The sequence below is a fragment of the Anas platyrhynchos genome, chromosome 30 (assembly GCF_047663525.1).
Source record: "Anas platyrhynchos isolate ZD024472 breed Pekin duck chromosome 30, IASCAAS_PekinDuck_T2T, whole genome shotgun sequence".
Classification (NCBI taxonomy): Eukaryota; Metazoa; Chordata; class Aves; order Anseriformes; family Anatidae; genus Anas; species Anas platyrhynchos.
The window spans coordinates 5,101,030-5,124,622 of NC_092616.1; the positions used below are offsets into that span (position 1 = coordinate 5,101,030).

Genomic DNA, 23,593 nt, shown 5'->3' on the forward strand with positions numbered 1-23,593 from the left:
GCCATGCTCCCCTGTAGGCTGCCACAGCCTCCCCATGGCCCACGGCTTTGGGCCTTCAGAGGAGGTGGAGACCACAGAAGGGGCTGAGGTGGGGGGGCAGACTGTCCCTTGCAGCTGGGCTGCCAGATCTGCCTGCAGGAGACCACTTGTGTCTGTGTCCACAGTGGAGGAGGAACCCATCCTGATTTAGGATCTAAACTCTCTCATTTCAGGAGACCTGTGGCATGCTGAAGGCAGGACTACAGCCCCTGACTGTACTGCGCACAGATTTACCTGGTCCCATGTCAGCTGGACCATGTCAAGTGGGCTGCAGGGAAACATAAGGCTGAGCCTGTGCAGCTCATCTCTTTCCATGTGCTGAAAAGCAGCTGGACTACCACATGTCTTGTGCAAGAGGAGTGTCAAGACACAGGTTTTCCTGTTTGCAAGTGCCAGATCCTGGTGAACATCACCTAGGCTGGCCCATCTGGCAGCTGTGCAAAGCTCTCTCCAAGAACCCACAGAAACCATGGGGAATGTTTGAACCCTGCAGTGTCCCTTTCCTGTGGTTGTCAGAGTGATTAAAGTCCCCCACAGTGACATGGAGTCATTGAACTCAACTTACTCCAATGGCTTCCACAAGACTTTGCCCACTTCTTCAGCCTGGCTGCAGACATTTACCTCCTGCCATGCTGTCACCCTGACTGGCTTTTGTCCCTAAACCGTAAGGGCTCCCCCAGTCTGCTGCCCAGTCCATAGAAGAGATCCATGCATCCAGACAGATTCTTCATGTGGAGAGCAACCTCTCATTGATCATCCTCGCTTGTCTCTTCTGAAGAATCTGCACCCATTCAGCATGATCACACTGTGCCCCTGACTGTCTCTCCTCTGACTTTCACCCATAAGGGCTTCCCCAGCATTCTGCCAATTCCATGGACAGGACAAAGGAAGGTGAATCTTATACAGATTTTATTAACTTTATTTTTATTTTAGGAGAGGTGATTCTGCTGTCAAGAAGTGCGTGTGCCCAGGGGAGGGAGGGAAGCCCAGGGATCCTTTCAGGATGTTTCCCAGCAGGTTTCCCTGCAGCCCCAGGGCCATGTGCTGGGAGCCTGGTGGGGGGCAGAGCAAGGGAGGCCTTGGGCTGGGCCTGTGCTGCTGAGCTGGGCCGGGCTCCTGGGCCCAAGGGGAGCTCCTGGCAAGCGGGCAGCGCTGCAGAGAGACAGCTCTGCCCAGGAGCAGCTCCTCTGCACAGCGCAGCAGGGCTGGGGGCACTGCCTGCAGAGACACAGTGCTTAAAGGCAGGCAGAAGTGGCAGCATGCCCAGAGCTCACCGGGGGAGAAGACTTCCCAGCCCTGCACCCGGTAAGTCTCTGGCTGGAGGGCAATGCAGCCGCAGTTCCTGGAGGCAGGAGAAGCCGGGGGTGCAGGCAGGGGTGTCCAGGGCTGTGGTGCAGAGCAGGGTCCCTGCTGTGCCCCAGGGGCTGTGTGCCGGGTCAGGGCCTCTGCCGCCTGCCAGGCTCAGCACTCAGCCTGCCCGGGGAGCTGCCCAGGGCGCTGCGGGGAGAAGCTGCGGGTGGAAGGAGCCCCCCCGGCAGGGCAGGGTCCTGCTGCTGCTGGGAGGCTGCTGCCTGGGGCAGGCAGCTCACAGCTTCGTTGTACATCAAGGGCATTTCCCAAACAAATTTTCTAAGCAAGCAAGGTCAAAATAGGGATTTTCTGCCCTCTTTTCAGTTACCTACTCTACTGGAAGGGAAGGGAAGCAGGAAGAAATCGAAGAGGAGCTGTAAATATGAGCAGATTGCTGAGACTCCTGAACTGGAACTTTGATGATCAGTATGTTTGTGAGCTGCCCCAAATGTATCTTCACTCTCTCCTCTTCATATTGAAAGAAACAGCATCAACTTTGCTGACCCCATCTGGGCTTTCTGACAGGTCCTTTTCCACCTGCAAAGATGCACAAGCAGCTAAGCAGTCTCTTGCATATTGGTAAGTTTCTGAAGGGCAAAGATTACTGTGCACAGATTTGGATGAGGCTGTGAGCAGAAACAGGAACAAGACAGGGAAACAGCTCCCAGAAAGAAAACCTTCAGGTATCAGGGATATGATCAGGGAATGAGGGGAAGTTAAATAAGAAGTCTTGTCAGAGGGAGAATTAATCAGAATACTCCGTATTTTTTTTCCACTCAGTGCAGACCCCTTCCTCTGAGCATGCCCCCTTGCCTCCTCTCCCACCCAGAAAAGGCTCTGCCCTCACGGCCATGAGTCCAAGACATGGAGCATATCTTCTGCAGCCAGAGCTCCAGCAGAGCAGAGGTTCATCTCTCCAGCCACTTGCCCATTTCCACCTGTGCTGCAACTGCAGAGGGGGTCAGCTGCCTGGGGGTTGTGGGCAATGCAATCTGTGAGGCTGAGGAGAGACTTGACTTTCCCTTCATGAAAGACCATCACCAGGTCATTTGGATATCTCCTTGGGTTTCCTTTCAATCTGTGAGCTGTCCTGCAGGCTGCAAATCTTTTCCATAGCATCTCTGTGTTATGTGAAACCCGGGGAAGAAGCAGAGAGATGCTACATGCACCTGTTGGGTTGGTGAAATGAATGATTGGTGTCCTTGACCAGAGGTGTGGTGCTGGTGGTTCAGGTACCTTGAGAAAGGCTGGGCATTGACAGATTGGCCGTGGATTCATCTGGTCTCAGCAGCATTTGGCTTCTTTTCAGGGTAACATAAATGTGATTGCCCTCCATCTACAAAAGCTCAGGCAGCTGGGGACAAGTCCAGCCAGCTCCCTTGCTCTGCTCTGAGCCACAGGGAATCCCTTTGCCTCTCAGGTCTCACAGCCATTCACTGTGAGTGCAGCAGAAATGCTCAGGATTTCTGACTTCAGAGAACACTGTTTGGGCATGAAGAGTGGGAAGAGAATGTGTATTAAAAATTGTCCCTAAAACTCCTTTCTGCCAACTACATTATGTAGTACCGGAATGCAAATGTTAACATGCTGACATGAAGATGATCAGCATACCTCTCCTTCGAAGAACGGCTGAGAGAGCTGGGGCTGAGCAGGGTGACCTCGCTGCAGCTTTTCCGTACTTAAAGGGGTCTTATAAAAAAAGATGGAGATCTACTTTTTGATCAATCAGATAATGACAGGTTCAGGGGAATGGCTTTAAACTAAAAGAGGGGAGATTTATATTAGAGATTCGGAGGAAATTTTTCACTCAGAGGGAGGCGAGGTACTGAAACATATTGCCCAGATAGGCTGTGAATGTCCTGTTCCTAGAGGTGTTCAGGACCAGGCTGGATGAGGTCCTGGGCATCGTGATCTAGTGGGTAGCATCCCTGCCCACGGCAAGGCATCTGGAACTAGATTATCTGTAAGGTCTTCCAACCCGAGCCATTCTGTGATTCTATTCCTTTTTGTGTAAGAAGGGATTTCATATGACAAAATCTGACAGTAAAATCTTGCCCTCCTGCCATGTTCCTTTGTACTCCCTGCACTGGTCAGGACTGATTCCCTTGCGAGAGCAGAACTAGAGCGCCCTGTTCCTCATTGGAGACTGAACCTTAAAAAGGAAGCTCATGTCATGGAGCTAAACCAAAGATTCCAGCAGAGCAGCAAAAAGCATTTGAGTATGGCAGGGGAGGTCTAAAAGGAATGGCATAGGCTTCACTCAGAGAAACCTGTCCTAACATGTCGTTGTCTTTTACTACCTGTACAGATCTCCATACCCAACAGGCAGCACATGTCCAACAGCAGCTCCATCACCGAGTTCCTCCTCCTGCCATTTGCAGACACACGAGAGCTGCAGCTCCTGCACTTCGTGCTCTTCCTGGGCATCTACTTGGCTGCCATCCTGGGCAACAGCCTCGTCCTTACAGCCATAGCCTGCGACCACCGCCTCCACACTCCCATGTACTTCTTTCTCCTCAACCTTGCCCTTCTCGACCTGGGCTGCATCTCCACCACTGTCCCCAAAGCCATGGCCAATTCCCTCTGGGACACCAGGACCATTTCCTATGCAGGATGTGTTGCACAGGAATTTCTGTTTTTCTTTTTGATGTCATCGGACTGTTCCCTTCTTACCATCATGGCCTATGACCGCTACGTTGCCATCTGCAAGCCCCTGCACTACGGGACCCTCCTGGACAGGAGAGCTTGTGCCCAGATGGCAGCAGCTGCCTGGGGCAGTGGCTTTCTCAATGCTGTACTGTACACTGCCAATACATTTTCACTGCCCCTCTGCGGAGAAAATGCTGTGGACCAGTTCTTCTGTGAAATCCCCCAGATCCTCAAGCTCTCCTGCTCACATTCCTACCATAGGGATCTTGGACTTCTCACATTTAGTAGTTTTCTGTTCTTGGGTTGTTTTGTTTTCATTGTTCTCTCCTATGTTCAGATCTTCAGGACTGTGCAGAAGATGCCCTCTGAGCAGGGACGGCACAAAGCCTTTTCCACATGTGTCCCTCATTTGGTCGTGGTCTCTTTGTTAATCACCACTGGTGTGTTTGCGTACCTGAAGCCCCCTTCTATCTTTTCTCCAGCCCTGGATCTGGTTGTGGCAGTTCTTTACTCTGTGGTTCCCCCAGCACTGAACCCCCTCATCTACAGCCTGAGGATGCAAGCACTAAAGGATTCTATTTTGAAAGTGCTTTTATGGACATTTTTCAGGAATCATAAATGTCCCATATCTCTCCACAGGTGACCCTCTGTATCCATTCAAACCTTGTGTTGCCTTCTTTTCCATTATTATATTTTGTCTTGTTTTCATATTTCATTATTTTTAACTGTTGGTGCTTCTGCTTTTCAGCCCCCCTCCCCCCCCCCCCCTCCCCAAATCCTTTCACTCCTACCACTGATATTAAGGAATGAACATGCATTGTGTCAGATGAAGCCCGTCCAAGCCTGTTTAAAAGTGTGTATCAATGTGGACTTTCTTGTAGCAAAGTAATAACTGTATATGAATTAAATGGGACTTTTTCACTTCTTGATGGCTGAGCTTTCTGTTTAAAGCTCAGTATTGGTGGCATCAGCCAAAGGGAAAGTACAAAATCCCAAGTGGGAGCTGGCCTTGGAGATGTCTGGCTCCTTCCTCCTGTTGGAATCTGTGGCTGTGTGTGGGGCAGTGCTGCTGGGCCAGCCCAGAGTCAGGCCTCTGGACAGGAGCCACAGCACTGCGGCAAGTTCCCACAAGGCCACCACCCCAAAACTACTGCCAGGCCCCAGCCAGGCCGGCCTCTCCCCTCAGTCACAGTTTTGGCTGCAGGGACCAAGGGACACCTGGGGCAGGATGTGAGGGTGGGCAGCACCAGCCCCAGTGCTCCTGGCAGCCCCTCTGCAGCCAGAGCAGCTCCCAAAGGTCAGGACCAGACCCAGTGCCGCCCACAGGGCTGGGGGACTCTGGAGGCTGCAGGCACTGGCAGCACCTGCTAGGAGACCCCAAAGCCAGGGCTCAGCATCAGTGCCTGGAACTGCAGCTCACAGTGCCTCCTGTCCTGTGTCCCGACCTCTCTCAGGAGCACTGCTGGGTGCATTATTCCCTTCCTGGGTGTGGAAAGGAGCTTCTGGAGCGCTTCTCTGCTCACGACTGGAAATTTTAAATTTCAAATGATGTTAAGGAAAAAAATCACCTCTGAACATGAGAGCTGAACCAAGCACAGTCCAATGTGATCTAACCGTCAAGTTACTCCATCTGAGGGCAGGCCAAGACCTCAAAAGGTTCCTTCCAACTCATAATCCTCAAGGAAGAAGGTGCTACACAGTGGACCCAGTGGCTGGGGACACTGCTGTGGGTTGAGACATTGCCTGCTTTTGTAACCTCTGCTCATCAGGGTTACCTAGTGAGTGAAGTCATCCTAAAAGCAAGCTCTGTTCCATGGACACGAGGACTCAGACTGATTTAAGGTACCACAGAAAAGTTCTCAGAAATACTGCCAGGTATCACATAACTACAGAACATTTGAGGTTGGAAGGGAGCTCTGGAGGTTTCCTAGGCCAACCCCAAGCAGGATCAGCCTGAGCAGGTTGTCCAACTCCATGTCCAAATGGGTTCTGACTGCCCCCAGGGATGTAGCTTCCACAGTTTCTCTGAGCAACCCGTGCCACTCATCAACCAAAGTCACAGTACAGAAGTGCTTTCCTGTGTTCACATGGTATTACCAATGTTTCATTTGGTGCCCACTGTCTCACTGGGTGCCAGAGAAAAGACTTGGGCTGCCTTGTCTTTATCTAATATGGATAAGACCCCTCTCACGGATCTCACGGACTTGCCATTCCAGAAGGCAAGGTTGGAAAGAGTGCAGCAAAGAGGGCAGTGAGCAGTGCCTCAGCTCTCCCTATGGACTTTGCCACCAGGGCCCTCCCTTCATTTAGCAGTGGGTCTGCCTTTTCCCTAGCCTTCCTTTCACTGCTGATGTACTGATTCATTTCCTGTAGAAGTCTTTCTTGTTGTTCTTCATGTCCCTTGCCAGATTCAACTCCAGGAGGCCTTTGGCTGGCCTAAGAATAACACTGCTCATAAATTTAACATTGATGACCTAGAGAAACCCGTTACATGGCTTGTTCCCTGCTGTGCTGGTATTCTAGCAGAAATCTGGTTGTTTCAACTTCCCTTGTGAGGAATGGCACCTGCAAACATGAGGCATTTTCCAGTTTTCCGAGGAAGGCCATAGCTGCTGCTTCTTCCTTACAGGAGGTCTCCAGGTGACAGCAACTACAAGGTCACCCATGTTGGTGTGCCTGCTCATTCAAAGCCATGAACTCTCATCAACAACACCAGGGCAGAGCTCCTTGCATTGCTGCTGCTCTCCTATAGAAATGTCTGCTCCCCCTCCGTGCCTTACAAGCCTGTCCACTCCTGTCTGCACTCCTGTTGTGGGCTGTCACACCATCTCTGCTATCCAAAATGAGACCTCTGTAACCACACACAGAACTCTGGTTACTCCTTCTCTTCTACACACTGTACACATCAGTGCCCTGGCACTTCAGGGAGATGCCCAGCAATTCTGATTTGCCAGAAAGGATATCACAGAATCACAAAATTACAAAATGGTTGAGGTCTGGAAGGATGCAATATCGACTCCACATTGCTCTGCTTGTGACTGACCTCCACCTAGACTGTGTGCCCCAGGGCTGTGAGCCCAGCTGTCCAGGCACTTTTCAGTTCACCTCACTGCCTCCTCATTCTACTCAGACGTCATCAGCTTCTCTATCAGGATCTTATGAGAGACATCTCAAGAGCCTTTCTGAAGACAAGGCAGACAATATCCTCTTCTCTCCCCTCACTTACCAAGGCAGTCTTTTCATTGGAGAAGGCTATCAAGTTGGTAAGTCATAAGAAACCCTTGGTGAATCCATGTTGACCACTCCTGATCACTTTGTTGTCCTCCATGTGCTTGGAAATGTTTTCCAGGATTAGCTGCGCCATCACCTTCCCAGGAACTGAGGAGGGGCTGTCTGGCCTCTAGTTTCCCATGTCCTCCTTCTTGCCTTCCTTGAAGACAGGGGTCATATTTGCCTTCCTCGGCTCTGCTCTGGGCTTAAAAAGGAGGTTCAGGGGAGACCTTATCATACTTTACAATCACTGTAAATGGGGCTATAGTGAAGTTGGGGTGGGTCTGTTTTCCCAAGCATCAAGTGATAAGACAAAAGTGATAAGACCTAAGTTCTACCAGAGGAGGTTTAGATTGGATATTAGGGACAATTTCTTCTCTGAAAGAGTTGTGAAGTATTGGAACAGTCTGCCAAGGGAAGTAGTTGAGTCATCGTCCTTGGAGGTCTTTAAAAAACATGAAGATGTAGGGCTTCATGACATGTTTTAATGGTGGACTGGGCAGTGCTAGGTTAAAGGTAGGACTGGATAAATGATTCTATGATTCACTGATAAGTCTGTGCTCTGGCCTTTTGGGTATTGGTTGGAGTCTGCCACTTGTGCCATAAAGATTTGGCTGGCTCATAAACAGGAAGCATGTGTGAGGGAATTCCTAGCACAGGACTGGCCATTGCTTGACAGCAAAGAGATAAAAGCAGGGTGTATCCAACTTCTCTAACCTTGCTCTCTGCTCTGCTTAGACCTGAGATGTAAAGGTGAAATGTGCCAATATGTGCATGTCCTGGGAACATAATCTCCCTTCCAAGTGCTGGGAAGAAATATATTTTTGGAAAGAGTTGCCTTTTTTTTTCTTTACATATAGGGGGATGTTATCATCTTGCTGGTACATGTACATGACCTATTTTTTTAAAAAAAAAAAAGGTGAGAATTTGTGGACAATCATAAAAAGTTCTGAAGCTGAAGTCTTCTTACAAATTTATTACATTAAATTAAGGAATTTTCCACATACATTCAATTTGGCCTACAATGTCCTTCAGAACATGATTCAGTTGCCCACAAAGATGTTGCTGCTGCCTCAAGGATGTCGTGGAACAGCTGAAGCACCCATTTGGGACTAGGAGATACACAGGACCTTCTGTCTTTAAAAAAACATGTTCAAAGTCCCTTAGAAGACATTCAGAATTAATATCAGTTTGAGGTTGCTGGTATCATTTTATCTGTAGGTAGACAACTAAAAAAATAACACACAGCAGAAAGAAGGGATTCTTAGATTCTTTCCTATAAGTGTTGTTGTTATTATTATTATTATTATTATTATTATTATTATTATTATTATTATTATTATTATTATTATTATTATTATTATTATTGAAGTCAGTCCCTTTAAGGAGATTCCTGGCATCTCCCTAATGAACCCCATAGGAATTGAGGACTTCGGGAGAATTATGCCCAAAGCCTTGGCTTGTGAGGGAGTTTTGCATGTTGATTCGCCCTCTGCTGCCAAGTTCCTGAACTGCAGATCCTGAAGCAAGTCTCTGAAGAAGTAAAGGACAGAAGCAAGCCCCCAAATGTTTGAGGGTGTTGGCCAACCCCGATGAGGGCCATCTCAGAAGAGACCACGAGGGAAATAACCAGACAAGGTGCCTGTCCATGGGAGATGGGGGAGGAGGAAATCAGAAGCACTGGTTACAGGTGGAAAATCAAATGGAGAAGTTACTCTGAAAGCCCTTGATGTGTTTCACCAAGGGGGATGGCCAAGGCCTGAGCGCATCCCCTGGGAAGGGGGATCGTGAACTTCCTGGGCTGCTCGGGGCTCTGGCAAGGGCAGTGTGATGTGGGGGTGTGTAATTCCGAGTGTAGGACACTGGTAGGACACTTGCCAGGCTCTGTGGGGTTGAGGAGGTAACAAGGCCCTGGGGCAGTAAGGGACCAGTGTCCGCTGGTAAGCCTCAGTGGAAGAGGCTGCAGCTGTAGCCCTAAGGACATCAGTTCCACTGGGGGCACCAGCCCCACAATGGTCCTCTGCCATCCCCCTCCACAGCCTGTCCCAACTTTTCCTCTACCTGTGCTTTCATCCCTGCATACTATTACCACACACTCACTTTCCCAGCTCACTCTGACCCCATGATTGCCAAAGCTGTCCTAATTTCTCTCCATCCTTTCTGGCTTTATCTTGAAATAGAACCCTTTATTTTTCTGAGGATTTACCAATACCCATGGTTTCCTCACAACACATCAGGCTTCTTCCAATGCCTGATCCTAATGGTCCTCTATCAGCCAATACATGTATGTCCCAGACCCACATTTGCTTGAATTGGTTTTGTATTGAATCTCTACATTGCAGGCCAGAACTCCAAGTCATGCTTCTGGAATGGAAAAGGCCACACTAGATCAGGTAGGCCTGTGAAGTGATTTTGGCCCATGGATAAGTGCACACCTCTGAAGGCACACCTGCAAGCATCCGTGGCCACTGGCAATTCCATGGCACGGTAGGTAAAGCTCTGAAGGGACTGTGGCTCCTGAATAAGGCTGTGTTGGAACAGGTACACCTCTAAAGGGCTGTGGCCGGTGGATGAGCCCAGGCTGGAGCAGGGGTGAGGGGAGGAGCTCGTTGCAATGTCAGATTCTGCAGCCTGGTCTGTGATGTAGTTTAACCCAGCAGGCAGATAAGCACCACACAGCCATGTTCTGTAGGAGGTACCACTCGAACCAATAGCAGAGGAGCCTCACAAGGAGCAGTGCAAGTGCAGCAGTGACTTAACCTGAGCTGGCATTGGTGCCCTCTCACTCCATGTAACATACGTCTTCTCCTGTCCTTTGGGGTCACAACAACAGATAGAACCCAACTCGTGGACTAAATGGAATCACTGAATATTTTATGGACATTTCATTAAGTAGGCCCATAGACTAAGGGAATTATATTTGTGTTTTAATTGCAGGGTGTTGATTAATGAAGACTTATTGGAAAGTCTGGGACCTGTCACTGTATATACAGTAGAGAATAAGAGGTGGATATTGTCCTGGTTACATCTTGGGTGACTTTTTAGGCTCGGAACCCAGCTCAGAGAGGTAGTTTGTTCCCCCCCAGAAGGACACTGAATGGCTAAGTCAGAAGTCCGTATGTGTGCCCTGTATAGATGAGGCTTCAGTGTGTACATTTTGTTCATGTACTGAGGCAAACCTGAGTGAGCACAAATGCCTTCAGCCTGTGTCCATTCCTCCCTCATGCCATACAGTATCTCAGATGAGTGCAGAGCAGGGCAATGCACTGCAGGGCTGGGGTGCCTCCCAGCATCTGGGGGAGGCAGCAGGAGCCAGCGGGACACCACAACCACTGCAATGGCCTGCCTTTGGGTGTGCAAGGCAAAGACTTGTGTGTTCTTGCCTGTCTCCTGCATCACCTTCCCCTGCCTTCCTGGACTATGTCAGCAAATGTGCCAGAGGGATCAGAGAACTTTCTGGAGACTTAGAAGGACGTCAAACCTGTCTTCCAGAAGAAGAGAAAAGAGGGTGGGAAGAATTAAGGCTGGTGAGCCTCACCTCAGTCCCTGGGAAGGTGATGGGGCAAGCTTTTCCACAGCCACCTCCAGGCACTTGAAGGACAAAAACAGGATTGCTGGACCCATAGGGGAGGAGAAAGCAAGTGACACTGTCTACCTGTACTTTAGCAAGGTTGACATTGCCTCCCAGATACTTGTTGTAGTGAGAATGGTGCTATGTGGATGTAACTAATGGATGAGACTGTGGGTGGGAATTTGGCTGGACAATCAGGCCTAAGTGCCATCCGTTGTGCAAAGTTTCCCTGTCAAGCAATTCCTAGCAGCATCCCTCAGTGATGAGCAGTTGTGCCAACACTGTTGAATGTTGTTATTAAATCTCGGAATTACAGGATGGAGCATGCTTTCAGATCCTTTCTGATTTGTGCCAAGCCCAGAGGAGCCCTTGAGAAACCTTGTCTATTTAGTTTGCTTTGACCAGGACAGTCCAAGAAGATGTCATTCAGGGGTCTCCTCTAATATCAGATATTTTGCAATTCAAAGATTTGTTCCTTTGGAGAACTCTCTGAAGACATAACACAAAGAGAAAGAAAAAGAGAAAGGCAGGGTAGAGGTACATCATGTGCCACTCTGAACGCAGTAGATCCTAGGAAGAATGTTTCTAGCAGTGGCAGAAAAGTTACTTGACACATTTCATGTAAGAGGCTTACTTTTTTATCTCATCAGGTGCTGGCCCACAAGGAGAGTGTTGGGTGGGTATGTTATAAGGAGGTCTGTTGTGCCTCAGAAACTTCAAATCCATTGGAACCGTCTGGTCACCTCTGACTCTGGAGCTGACAGGCCAGCAGCAGTAACATGGCTGGGGACAGGGCCTATGAGGTAACCTCTTCCTAAAGCAGCTGCTGTGTCAGCCCTTGCCTCCTGGCTAACATCTGTGCTTTTCAGCTCACACCTGCCAGCATCCCTGATAAGGCACCTGCTTGGCACACTGATTGTGAGATGCGCTCTGTCTGAGAGCCTGACAGGCCCCATGCAGGAAGAGGCCTTGGCTGTGGGTTTTCATGGGGGTTTTCCTTCTGCCTGAGTACGTGGTAGGACAGCAGCTGGCACACAACTTGGTCACATCTACCTGAGAAGCTAGAAGGCCACCAGCAGGCATGTGGAGAAGACCAAGATCACTGGCAAGGCTGGAAGGCCCCAACTGAACTAAGGTCTTTGTCCCCTTTGCTCTTTGCTAAACTGAACCAATCAGCTTCAGCCCCTGGAATCTAACTACAACAGAGCCTGATAGACCCCATGCAGGAAGAGGCCTTGGGTGTGGGTTTTCAAGTCCCTTCTGCCCGATTATACGGTGGGACAGCAACAGGCACACAGCTTGGTCACATCTCCCTGAGAAGCTGGAAGGCCAGCAGCAGGTATGTGGATTGGAAGATGCTGGTAAGGTTTCATCTGTCTGATCAGCTCACAGTGTACCAGAAGGCTGATGGGTTAGGACACCTGCTTGAAGGGTGATTTGGGGGCAGGGATAGGACAGTGCAGGACAGCCTGCGTTGGAGAATACCAAGAGCACTGACAAGGCTGCAAGGCCCCAACAGCACTAAGGTCTTTGTCCCCCTGGCTATGGCAGTTGTCTCGGCTACTGAGGCTCACGAGGACAGATGCTGTGCTCATGACAACGGGGCCTTGTTGCCTCCTTGCAACCCAGTGGGGAGGCCAGCAGGTGTCATAGCGTTGTCCTTCACACAGCATCACACACCCCACATCCCACTGCCCCACAAAGAGCCCTGAGCCATGGGTGAGGGACAGGACCTCATCTTTCCTCAGTATCAGAGTCTCCTGCACAGTGCCTTGGACTATCTGTAATCGTGGCCTCTAATTGTCTGCTGTAACAAGTCCATGGGGAGTCTTTGGCAGTAATGACCCTCACTGGAGACCATTAAACTCCAGGACACTTCAAAGTCTCCTTCTGACTAACTTCTCTTGCAGTTACATCATTCTCTCACTACCTGAGGTTCATGGACTCAGCACCAAATGCACCATGGGGATCATTACAATTCAGCCATTTTCATCCAGTCTTCTAGGCTTGTCCTGTTCATTAGTGAGGTATCAAAGCTGCTGGTAAAGAGGAAGTTTCAGTGACAACTTTACAGAAAGCAGTTTCTTTATTTAAGAGTATTTTTCATTAGTTCAGAGTTTTGAGAAGAAGTGATAGCATCATTCTCTAGTTGACATTGGTCCAAAGTTTCTCCTAAGGAGCTCTGTATGTGTAGGAAAAGCAGTCCCTTGAAGTCCTAGACTGTATGGATAACCTTGCTCCTCCCCTCCTCGTGCCCAGCACTTCTCTCAGCAGCCATATGGGACTTCTCATGTGGGAATGTTTGAGATAGGAAATGATGTATAGAAACACAATTACCGAGTTGGCTGTGAGTATGATGAGATAGAAAACGAATTCAGGCAAGCTTGAAGCTCCCTCAGGATCCAAAAACCAACTGGGTAGGTGAGATGTATTTGTATGATCAAAGAGTAAGGGCAGGGGAATCTGGAGAAGAATGGAGAGTGCGCGTGTCCAGATAGTCTGCTGGAAAGGTGGCATCCAATATGGTCTGTTATAGAATCATAGAATATCCTGAGTTGGAAGGGACCCTTAAGGTTCATCAAGTCCAACTCTTGACACCGCACAGGTTTACCCAAAAGTTCAGGCCAGGTGGAAATACCTGAAGGACTGTGGAGATTAAGTGAAGTCCATAAGAGACAGACTCCTGGCAATGAAAGTATGGGAGAAGATGAGTACTTTTTCTACTCCTGCAATACACATCCTTAAAAAAATAATATTCTAATGTCATGGGGAAAAAAAAGAAAAAAAAAAGAAAAAAAAAAAAGAGAGAGAGAGAAAGTAAGCATTACATTAGAAGTGTTCCATCATTTCAGATGATTGTAGTGTGCTGATCAAGATAAAGAAAAGAAGCCTATATCTGCTGAAAGGTCCAATCAAATTCCTCAGCACATCCTGGAAAACATCTGTGACATCACTTTCCTAATGGCTTCCTTGAGCTCCTGGTTCCTCATGCTGTAGATGAGGGGGTTCAATACTTGAGGCAGCACCGAGTATAGAACTGCCACTGCCAGGTTCAGGGATGGGGAGGAGATAGAGGTGGGCTTCAGGTAGGAAAAAATGCCAGTGCTGATAAACAGGGAGACCACGAACAGGTGAGGGAGGCACGTGGAAAAAGCTTTGTGCCGGCCCCGCTCAGAGGGCATCCTCAGCACGGCCCTGAAGATCTGCACGTAGGACAGCACAATGTAAACAAAACACCCCAAAAACACAAAAACACTAAATGTGAGAAGCCTAATTTCGCTGAGATGGGAATCAGAGCAAGAGAGCTTTAGGATCTGGGGAACTTCACAGAAAAATTGGTCAATAACACGGCCTCTGCAGAATGGCAGTGAAAATGTATTGGCAGTGTGGAGCAGAGCATAAAGAACCCCACTGCCCCAGGCAGCTGCTGCCATCTGGGCACAAGCTCTGCTGCCCAGGAGGGTCCCGTAGTGCAGTGGCTTACAGATGGCAACGTAGCGGTCATAGGACATGATGGTGAGAAGACAATATTCTACTGAAAACAAAAAGAAGAAGAAAAAGACCTGTGCAGCACATCCTGTGTAGGAAATGGCCCTAGCATCCCAGAGAGAATTGGCCATGGCTTTGGGGACAGTGGTGGAGATGCAGCCCAGGTCGAGGAGAGCGAGGTTGAGGAGGAAGAAGTACATGGGGGTGTGGAGGCGGTGGTCGCAGGCTACGGCAGTGAGGATGAGGCCGTTGCCCAGGAGGGCAGCCAGGTAGATGAGAGCAGGGGACTCTGCTGTGGGCTCTGCAGAAATCAGGCCTGTCCTGCAGCTCAATGTGAAAACAAACCAGGAGTGATGTCTGAATAAATCTCTCTTTGATGTATGTGGACTTCCCAGCAATACCACTCTCAAAACCCTTGACTGCAGAATAGAGTGCATGGTGTAGTTTGTTCCAGTTGCCTGTGTCACACTCAGGAACAGTAGAAAACCCTGGCGTTTGTATTCCAGGTAAGATCTTGTGAGTCCCAGCTAGCAAAATGACTACCCTTAGTGCAGTAAGGACAGTCTGTCCATATGTCCTGGTCTCAGCCAGATTCCTCACAGGCTCAGTCCAGTTGCCCACATTTAGCAGCCCAATGAATGGAATCCAGTCCTCTGGACTAGAGGAATTCCCTGGAAGGAGGTTCAGCTTTTTCTTTTCCCATAGTCTCCATTGCCATACGTAAGAAGGGGGACTGGGCATTTTCCTTCTACAGACAGGTCTGGGGGGTGGGACCCATAGGGTCAGTGCTTCATCTGCATCTGAAAGCCAGATCTGCAGGGACCCATAAAACAAGAACAGCAGCAGCAGGTGCAGGAACAGAGTGAAATAACACAGGGCTATATAATAGCCAGGGGAGGCAAGGCCAGGGCCCAACAGGAACTGACAAGAGTCTGCTCTACTGCATTTCCTCTTGATGAGATTAAGAGTCATGTCCTGAATCCTGTGAGCTTGACTGTAAACAGGGAGGTGCCATAAGACTCTGTTGGCACGGTCCTGCCATTCCCTGCCCATGCCTCTGCTGCCTGCAGCTGTCCCTGCCTGCAGCTGGGTCTCTGTCCCCACGCCTCCTGCCTGCAGCTCACAGCCACCACCCCATCAGAGCTGGGTGCTCAGCTCTGCCCTGCAGACACCTCCTGGCAACAGGGCTCTGCCCAGGGGCAGCTCGCTGGGGGCACGTCCTAGAGCCCCGCTCACACCAACCCTGCTGACACTGCACACGGCATGTGAGGTGGTGGAGCATTCTATGGGCTGAGGGGCAGGAAAAGGACTTCCTGTGGCCTTTGTAAGGCTTAGATGTAAAAGCCTCTATCCTGAAATAGCAGACTTTATTTTTATTCTCACTGAGGCAAAGAGAAAAATGTAAGGAGAGAGTATGAGTGAACGAGGAATTCTCAACTTTATCCCTGCTCTTTTAAAATCCCCTTGAATACATCCTGCTTGCACTGTGGAGCTGTGAGCAGGCTGCCCCAGGCAGCAGCCTCCCACCAGCAGCAGGACCCTTCCCTGCTGGGGGAGCTCCTTCCACCCGCAGCTTCTCCCATGCAAATTCCCATGCAAATATCTCTAGTGGTCTATGCTGGGGAAGGGGAAGACACCAAGGGTTGTACTGTGGAAGGCATCAGCATTGCGGGAGGTGCACGGAGGTGCCCAAATCGCTCTGTCACTGACTTTCTGGGAGCAGCTCCCTCTCACTCCCTGCCCATAGCTCTGCTGCCTGCAGCTATCCCTGCCTGCAGCTGGGTCTCTGTCCCCACACCTCCTGCCTGCAGCTCACAGCCCCCATCCCACCCACTGGGTGCTCAGCTCTGCCCTGCAGACACCTCCTGGCAGCAGGGCTCTGCCCAGGGGCAGCTCGCTGGGGGCACGTCCTAGAGCCCAGGTCACACAGACACTGATGACACTGTGCAAGGGGTGTTAGAGCTTTCTATGGGTTGAGGGGCAGGAAAGGGACTTGCTGGGGGTCCTTGTAAACTTCCTTCTCATGCCGAGTAAGTCTCAGTCTCTTCTTGGAAATAACAGCTTCTATTTCTATTCCCAGTGAGCTAAAAGAAGAAAAAACTGAAAGCAGAGAATAAGGAAAGATGAGAGTGAAGTTCCCTTTGAAATTCCCTTGGTGTGCTGTGGATCTGTGAACAGCATGCTGAAGGGAGCAGCCTTCCACCAGCAGTAGGACCCTGCCCTGCCGGGGGGGCTCCTTCCACCCGCAGCTTCTCCCCGCAGCGCCCTGGGCAGCTCCCCGGGCAGGCTGAGCGCTGAGCCTGGCAGGCGGCAGAGGCCCTGCCCCGGCACACAGCCCCTGGGGCACAGCAGGGACCCTGCCCTGCACCACAGCCCTGGACACCCCTGCCTGCACCCCCGGCTTCTCCTGCCTCCACGAACTGCGGCTGCATTGCCCTCCAGCCAGACACTTACCGGGTGCAGGGCTGGGAAGTCTTCTCCCGCAGGGAGCTCTGGGTATGCTGCCACTTCTGCCTGCCTTTAAGCACTGTGTCTCTGCAGGCAGTGCCCCCAGGCCTGCTGCGCTGTGCAGAGGAGCTGCTCCTGGGCAGAGCTGTCTCTCTGCAGCGCTGCCCGCTTGCCAGGAGCTCCCCTTGGGCCCAGGAGCCCGGCCCAGCTCAGCAGCAGAGGCCCAGCCCAAGGCCTCCCTTGCTCTGCCCCCCACCAGGCTCCCAGCACATGGCCCTGGGGCTTCAGGGGAACCTGCTGGGAAACAGCCTGAAGGCATCCCTGGGCTTCCCTCCCTCACCTGGCACACACACTTCTTGACAGCAGGCTTATTTCTCCTTTTCCAGAAGGAATCAATTTCTTTGTCCTGTCCCTTTGTCCTGTTTACAAGCACGACACACAGCCCACTTGTGTCCCAATGCCCATAGCCTAGGGCACAGGCAGGAGCAGCTGGATCGCAATCTGCTGTCACAGGTCTGGGACTTTGACATCTGACGAGGTGTCGGGAGACACGTCCCTCAGCTTGGGGCATTGTGCTGGATAGGGACATATGGATGGGGTGATGAATAACATAGTATTGTCCTCCATTTGCAGGAGCAGCTGCTCTATGGGATGGGCAGCAGCGTGGGGGAGCCGTTGTGGATGAAGGTCAGATGAGAGTCAGTCAGGGTGACAGTGTGGTCGTGCTGAATGGGTGCAGATTCTTCAGAAGAGACAATTGGGGATGATCAACAGGGATTTGCCCTCAGCATGAAAGAAGCTGCCTGGATGCGTCAATCTCTTCTATGGATTGGGCAGCAGATTGGGGGAACCCTTGTGGGTTCAAAATGTGCGTTAGTCAGGTGACAGCATGGCAGGAGGTAAATCTCTGAAGGCAGGCTGAAGAATTGGGCAAAGTCTTGTGGAAGCCATTGGAGTAAGTTGAGTTCAATGACCCCATGTCACCTTGGGGGCCTTTAATCACTGAGAGTCACAGGACAGTGACAGTGCTCGGTGCAAACATTCCCCATGTTTTCTGTGGGTTCTTGGAGACAGCTTCTGTGCACAGCAGCCAGATGGGCCAACCTAGGTGATGTTCACCAGGATCTGGCACTTGCAAACAGGAAAACCTGTTTCTTGACACTATGTCATAATCCAGTTGCTTTTCAGCACATGAAAGGAGATGAGCTTTCACAGACAGACCTATACCCAGCACTGCACTCGCTCACTCTTGTCTTTCCCTGCAGCCCACTTGACATGGTCCAGCTGACACGGGACCAGGTACATCTGTGTGCAGTACGGTCAGGGGCTGTAGTCCTGCCTTCAGCATGCCACAGGTCTCCTGAAATGAGAGAGTTTAGATCCTAAATCAGGATGGGTTCCTCCTCCACTGTGGACACAGAGACACAAGTGGTCTCCTGCAGGCAGATCTGGCAGCCCAGATGCAAGGAGCAGGCTGCCCCCCCCACCTCAGCCCCTTCTGTGGTCTCCACCTCCTCTGAAGGCCCAAAGCTGTGCACCGTGGGGAGGCTGTGGCAGCCTACAGGGGAGCATGGCATCCATCCTAGACCATTCTCCCCACTCCCCTTTTTGTCTGCAGCGCTGCCCTACTCCTCTCTCTCATCATGACATGTTGAGGGTACTTCTGCCCTTCCCTCGTGTACCACCTCTGCCTCCTGCATGGCAGACTGGGGGATGGTGCTGAGGCCCTGGCATGTACTCCAATTCACTCTGTAAAACCCATCCTTCTTTCAGAAGTGAGTTACATGCAGTGAGGAGTTCAGGCACACCGAGGGGCTGTTCCATCCCAGGTGCCTTTGCTCCCATCTTTTGAAAAAGCCAAGCCCCAGGACAAGCCTCAAACCCAACCAGTGTGGGAGGGCTCCCAACAGCAGAAGCATGTTGGTATAAGGGCGCAGTAGTGATTTCTCCAAGGCTCAACTTCCTTTACTCCATGGCCTTTACCACCATTTGGAGATGCCCTGATCTGTTCCTGATACCAAAAAGAACTGGGCAGAAGGGAAGTGGCTGTTTCTCAGGACAAGAAGGGAAATCTCTCATGTCTTTCCTGAGCTGTGCCATCTCCATGCTGCTGACCTCACAGGCCTTCAAATGACACATGCTGATGTCACAGGGGGTGCACTGCATCACCAGGATATCGTCTCTGGAGCAGCGGCAGTGCCGGCACTTCCCTGCAAGGCCTGGTCCCTGCTGGGCACTGCTTGGGTGCTCCCCAGCGCTGTCCTTCTGTGGCCAGGAGTGGGGTCAGCAGGCAGCAAGCTTGCACTGGGCGACCCTCGCTGACGGGCGGAGGAGCAGGGGCACCTTGCAGAGGAGCTGTAGTTGAGGAGCCAGGGCGGGCATCCCTTGTCCTGAGCTGAGGGCCAGCAGCAACTGAGATGGAGGGCTGCTGGAGGGTGACCATTGCCTCTGACCTGACTTCCCTGTTCCAAGTGCTCCTGCAGCTCTCCTCCAAAGGTGAGGGTGTCAGGAGCCCCTTTCCAAGATGTGTCACAAGAGCTGTCAGCTATCCAAAGCTGCAATTTCTGGGCTTTAGGGGAAGGCTAGACTAGACTTGTGGCTGCTGTGAGAGCCCTGCCTGAGTGTTTCTCTGAGCTCAGTGGACAATGTGGCAGCCAGGACTCCTGTGTCCTGATGCTAGGGATGCCCTTATCCCTAGGGCTTCTCTAGGCATGCCTCCTTGCTATGGGGGATAATCCAGGCCCAGGTGTCCCTGGGAAAGGGTGCCTCTTTGGGATCTGGCTCTGGGAGGAAAGACATGGAATCGTAGAATCATAGAATGTCCTGTGTTGAAAAGGACCTTCAAGATCATCTAGTTTCAACTCTGCTCTCTGCAGTGTTCTGAGACACTAGAGCAGGATGCCCAGAGCTGCATCCATTTGGCCTTGAATGCTTCCAGGGATGGGGCATCCACAACCTCTCTGGGCAACATGTTCCAGTGCCTCACCACCCTCTGAGGGAAAAAAGCTCTCCTAATTTCTAGTCTAAACCTCCCTTGTCTTACTTTAAAACCATTCCACCTTGTCCTATCACTACGAAGACATGTGAACAGGCATTTCCCCCTCCTGTTTATACTCTCCTTTCATGTACTGGAAGGCCACGATGAGGTCTCAGTGGAGCCTTCTCTTCTCCAAGCTAAACAAGCCCAGTTCCTTCAGCCTTTCTGCATAGGATAGGTGCTCCAGCCCTCTGATCATCTGAGTGGCCCTCCTCTGGACCCGTTCCAAGAGCTCCACATCCTTCTTGTGCTGGGGGCCTCAGGCCTGTACGCAGTATTCCAGGTGGGGTCTAACAAGAGCAGAGTAGAGTGGGACAGTCACAGCCCTCTCCCTCCTGGCCACTCGTTTTTAATGCAGCCCAGGACATAGTTGACCTTCTGGGCTGCAAGCGCGCACTGCTGGCTCATGTGCAGCTTCTCATCCAGCAGGACCCCCATGTCCTTCACAAGTTCTTCTTTGGCCAGTCTATATAAATACGTGGGATTGCCCAAGCCAAGTGCAATGTCTTGCACTTGACCTTGTTGAACCTCATTAGGTTCTCATGGACCCACTTCTCCAGCCTGTCCAGGTCCCTCTGGATGGCATCCCTTCCCTCTATTGTATCAACTGCACCACTCAGCTTGGTGTCATTTGCAAACTTGCTGAGGATGCACTTGATTCCATCTTCTATGTAATTGATAAAGATGTTGAAGAGCACTGGCCCCCAGACTGACCCCTGAGGGATACCAGGTTTTTCTCAAGTCCAGGTAGATGATATCCATCGTCCTTCCTTTGTCCACCGATGCCATCACTCCATCATAGAAGGCCACCAGATTGGTTAGGAAAGATCTGCCTTTGGTGAAGTCATGCTGGCTGTCTCGAATCACTTCTTTATCTCATGTGTGCCTTAAGATGTGTTCCAGGAGGGACTGGTCCATGATCATCCCAGGCATAGAGGTGAGGATCACCAGCCTGTAGTTCCTTGCTCTTCTCTTCTCCCTTCCTTAAAAATGGGAATCATGTTTCCCTTTTTCCAGTCACCTGACAGCCATGATTTTTTGAATATGATGGAGAGCAGCTCAGCAACAACATCAGCCATCTCTCTCAGCACCCTGGGATGTATACCCTCTGGCCCCATGGACTTGTACGCATCCAGTTTCATTAGGCAGTCCCGGACTTGTTCCACTGTCACAGTGGGACAGAATCCGCTCCTCTCACTCTCTCCTCGAGGTTCAGGGTCCTGAGAGACACAGGAAACTTGACCACGAGTGAAGACTGAGGCAAAGCACTTATTGAGTACCTCAGCTTTTTCCATGCCTGAAGAAGCTAGTTCTCCCATCTCATTTATCAGAGGGGGAACACTCTCCTTGGGCTGTCTCCTCCTGCCTATGTATCTGTAGAACCCCTTCTTGTTATTCTTCATGTCCCTTGCCAAGTTCAGCTCCATCTGTGCCTTGGCTTTCCTGATCCCCTCTCTACACCTCCAGATGACACCCCTGTATTCTTCCCAGGCTTCCGCTTCCTGTATGTTTTCCTATTTTTCCCTCAGTTTAAGCAGCAGGTCCTTGCTCAGCCATGCCCAAGATTTGCCTTCCAACCTCCACATCCTCTGTTCACAAGTAAAAGGTCCAGCAGGGCACCTTCCCTGGTTGCCTCACTCACCAGCTGAGTCAGAAGTTATCTTCCACCCACTGCAGAGACCTCCTAGACTGTTTCCTCTCTGCTGTGTTGTCTTTCCAGCAGACATCTCAAAAGTTGAAGACCCTCAGCAGACTATTTCCAGTAACCAAGTCTGTATAGGCCAGTGTGTGAGTGGCTCTAAGATTTTCCAGGCTTTGATTCAATAACCTGCAATGCTCTAGGACCAAAGTCACTGAGCACAAGTTAACATGTCAAAGCTCTTTTGTATTTGCATAAAGTATTCCCATACTCCAAAGTCACCTCTAGAAGAGTCCGTAATAATGTAGGCAATCACGATTGACATAAGCAATGGCAGAATTACTGAAGCCAGTCTCAGGGAGTCCCAGAGGTGCTTTTCCATGATGACCAGATGTGGTGAAGGCCTTGGGTTGCTTTGTGTTGACTGAATGTCAGACAGTATTGGAAAGCAAGAGAACCAAGACTTTGCACATCTCTGGGCCCCAGTGGCAGATGCCACTCACAGAAGGAGCCCAGGTAACAGCGATATGCTTTGCTGAGAGGAAAAACCCCTCTCATAACAGAAGGGACAGGGAACAAATCCTTCATCCCATTTGGCTGATCTCACAGGAATACCCAGGCACAAGGCTGCCAGGCTGTCACCATGGCTGTCACAGTGTGCCGCTCTGTCAAGGAATAAGTAGCATTTCAGGAGAATCCATCCCTATTGCTTCTTCTGCAACTAAATGGCCACTTTTCTGACCCTGTCAGGCTTCTCATGCATTTGACATCACAAAGAAAAGGTGGTGTCTCCTTCCTAGGGAGGAATAACCCCAAGCACCAGTACAGGCTGAGTAGAGGGGGAGGATCACCTCCCTTGACCTGCTGGCAACACACTTCCAAATGCACCCAGTATCCCATTGGCCTTGTTGGCCACAAGGGCACACTACTGTCTCATGTTCAGCATACTGTCAGTCCTCTGCCTCATCTCTCCAGCCTGCCGAGGTCCCTCTGAATAGCAGCACAGGCCTCTGGGGTATCAGCCACTCCTCCCAGGAATAAGTCAGCACAGTATTTAGAGAGGGCCAGTCAGTGTTTTGTGTGGTCTACTTCCAAGTGTTTTCCCTAGGAGAGACCGTGCTGCCTTCCAGGAGCTGTGAGCCCTGGAGCTCAGGGCCACGTGCAGGGAGCCTGGTGGGGGGCAGAGCAAGGGAGGCCTTGGGCTGGGCCTCTGCTGCTGAGCTGGGTCGGGCTCCTGGGCCCAAGGGGAGCTCCTGGCAAGCGGGCAGCGCTGCAGAGAGACAGCTCTGCCCAGGAGCAGCTCCTCTGCACAGCGCAGCAGGGCTGAGGGCATGGATGCTTCTGAATAGTGACAAATTTCCCCTCTTTTTCCAGAAATGACTTAACTTGTTACCTCCCATCAGGCCTGGTCCTTCTTTCATTGTCAATATTGTTATTTTTCTCTTTGGTATCATTTGATTTATTGTGCTCTTAGAGTAATATCTCTTTTTTACCCTACTTCTGCTGAGGATTGACACTTGTCTGTTTTTTCTTGAGGCTCTACAAATATGTGTCCAACAAAAGCTCAGAGCTGACTCTTACATAGTATCTGCAAAATAAAATGGGATCTCTGCAGTGCACTGTCTGAAGGCTTGGCTGTTTTTTCATGGTTGTTGCCAAGGTTTCCAGAAGCTTGTGTCACTTTCCGTCACCTATCAGACACTTTCCATCATCTATCAGTGGTCATGGTCCTCCAAAGAGGTCCCAGATGACTGGAGACTTGCTAACGTGATGCCCATCTTTAAGAAAGGTCATAAAGAGGACCCAGGGAACTACAGGCCTGTCAGCCTGACCTCGGTGCCAGGAAAGGTGATGGGACAGGTCATCTTGAATGCAATCATGCAGCATATGCGGGACCACCGGGGGATCAGACCCAGTCGGTATGGGTTCAAGAAAGGCAAGTCCTGCCTGACCAACCTCATCTCCTATGACCACTGACCTGCCTGGGGGATGAGGGAAAGCCTGTTGACATAGTCTACCTAGGCTTCAGCAAGGCCTTTGCCATGATATCCCACAGTATTCTCCTGGAGAAGCTGGCAGCCCATGGCTTGGACAGGTACAC

The 23,593-nt window shown here is 50.8% G+C and overlaps 3 protein-coding genes across 3 annotated transcripts in view; 2 read left to right on the plus strand and 1 right to left on the minus strand.

Annotated features, from left to right (window-relative positions):
• LOC119712973 (uncharacterized) overlaps window positions 1–23,593 on the plus strand; it is a 672,213-nt gene that overhangs the window by 350,349 nt on the left and 298,271 nt on the right. The gene's annotated exons all lie outside the window — the stretch shown is intronic.
• On the plus strand, window positions 3,888–4,681 carry LOC139999908 (olfactory receptor 14A16-like). The gene has a single exon (XM_072029552.1). The coding sequence runs from the start codon at window positions 3,890–3,892 to the stop codon at window positions 4,679–4,681; it is 792 nt and encodes a 263-aa protein (XP_071885653.1). The 5' UTR covers window positions 3,888–3,889.
• On the minus strand, window positions 13,801–14,568 carry LOC139999796 (olfactory receptor 14C36-like). Its single transcript, XM_072029420.1, has one exon. The coding sequence runs from the start codon at window positions 14,566–14,568 to the stop codon at window positions 13,801–13,803; it is 768 nt and encodes a 255-aa protein (XP_071885521.1).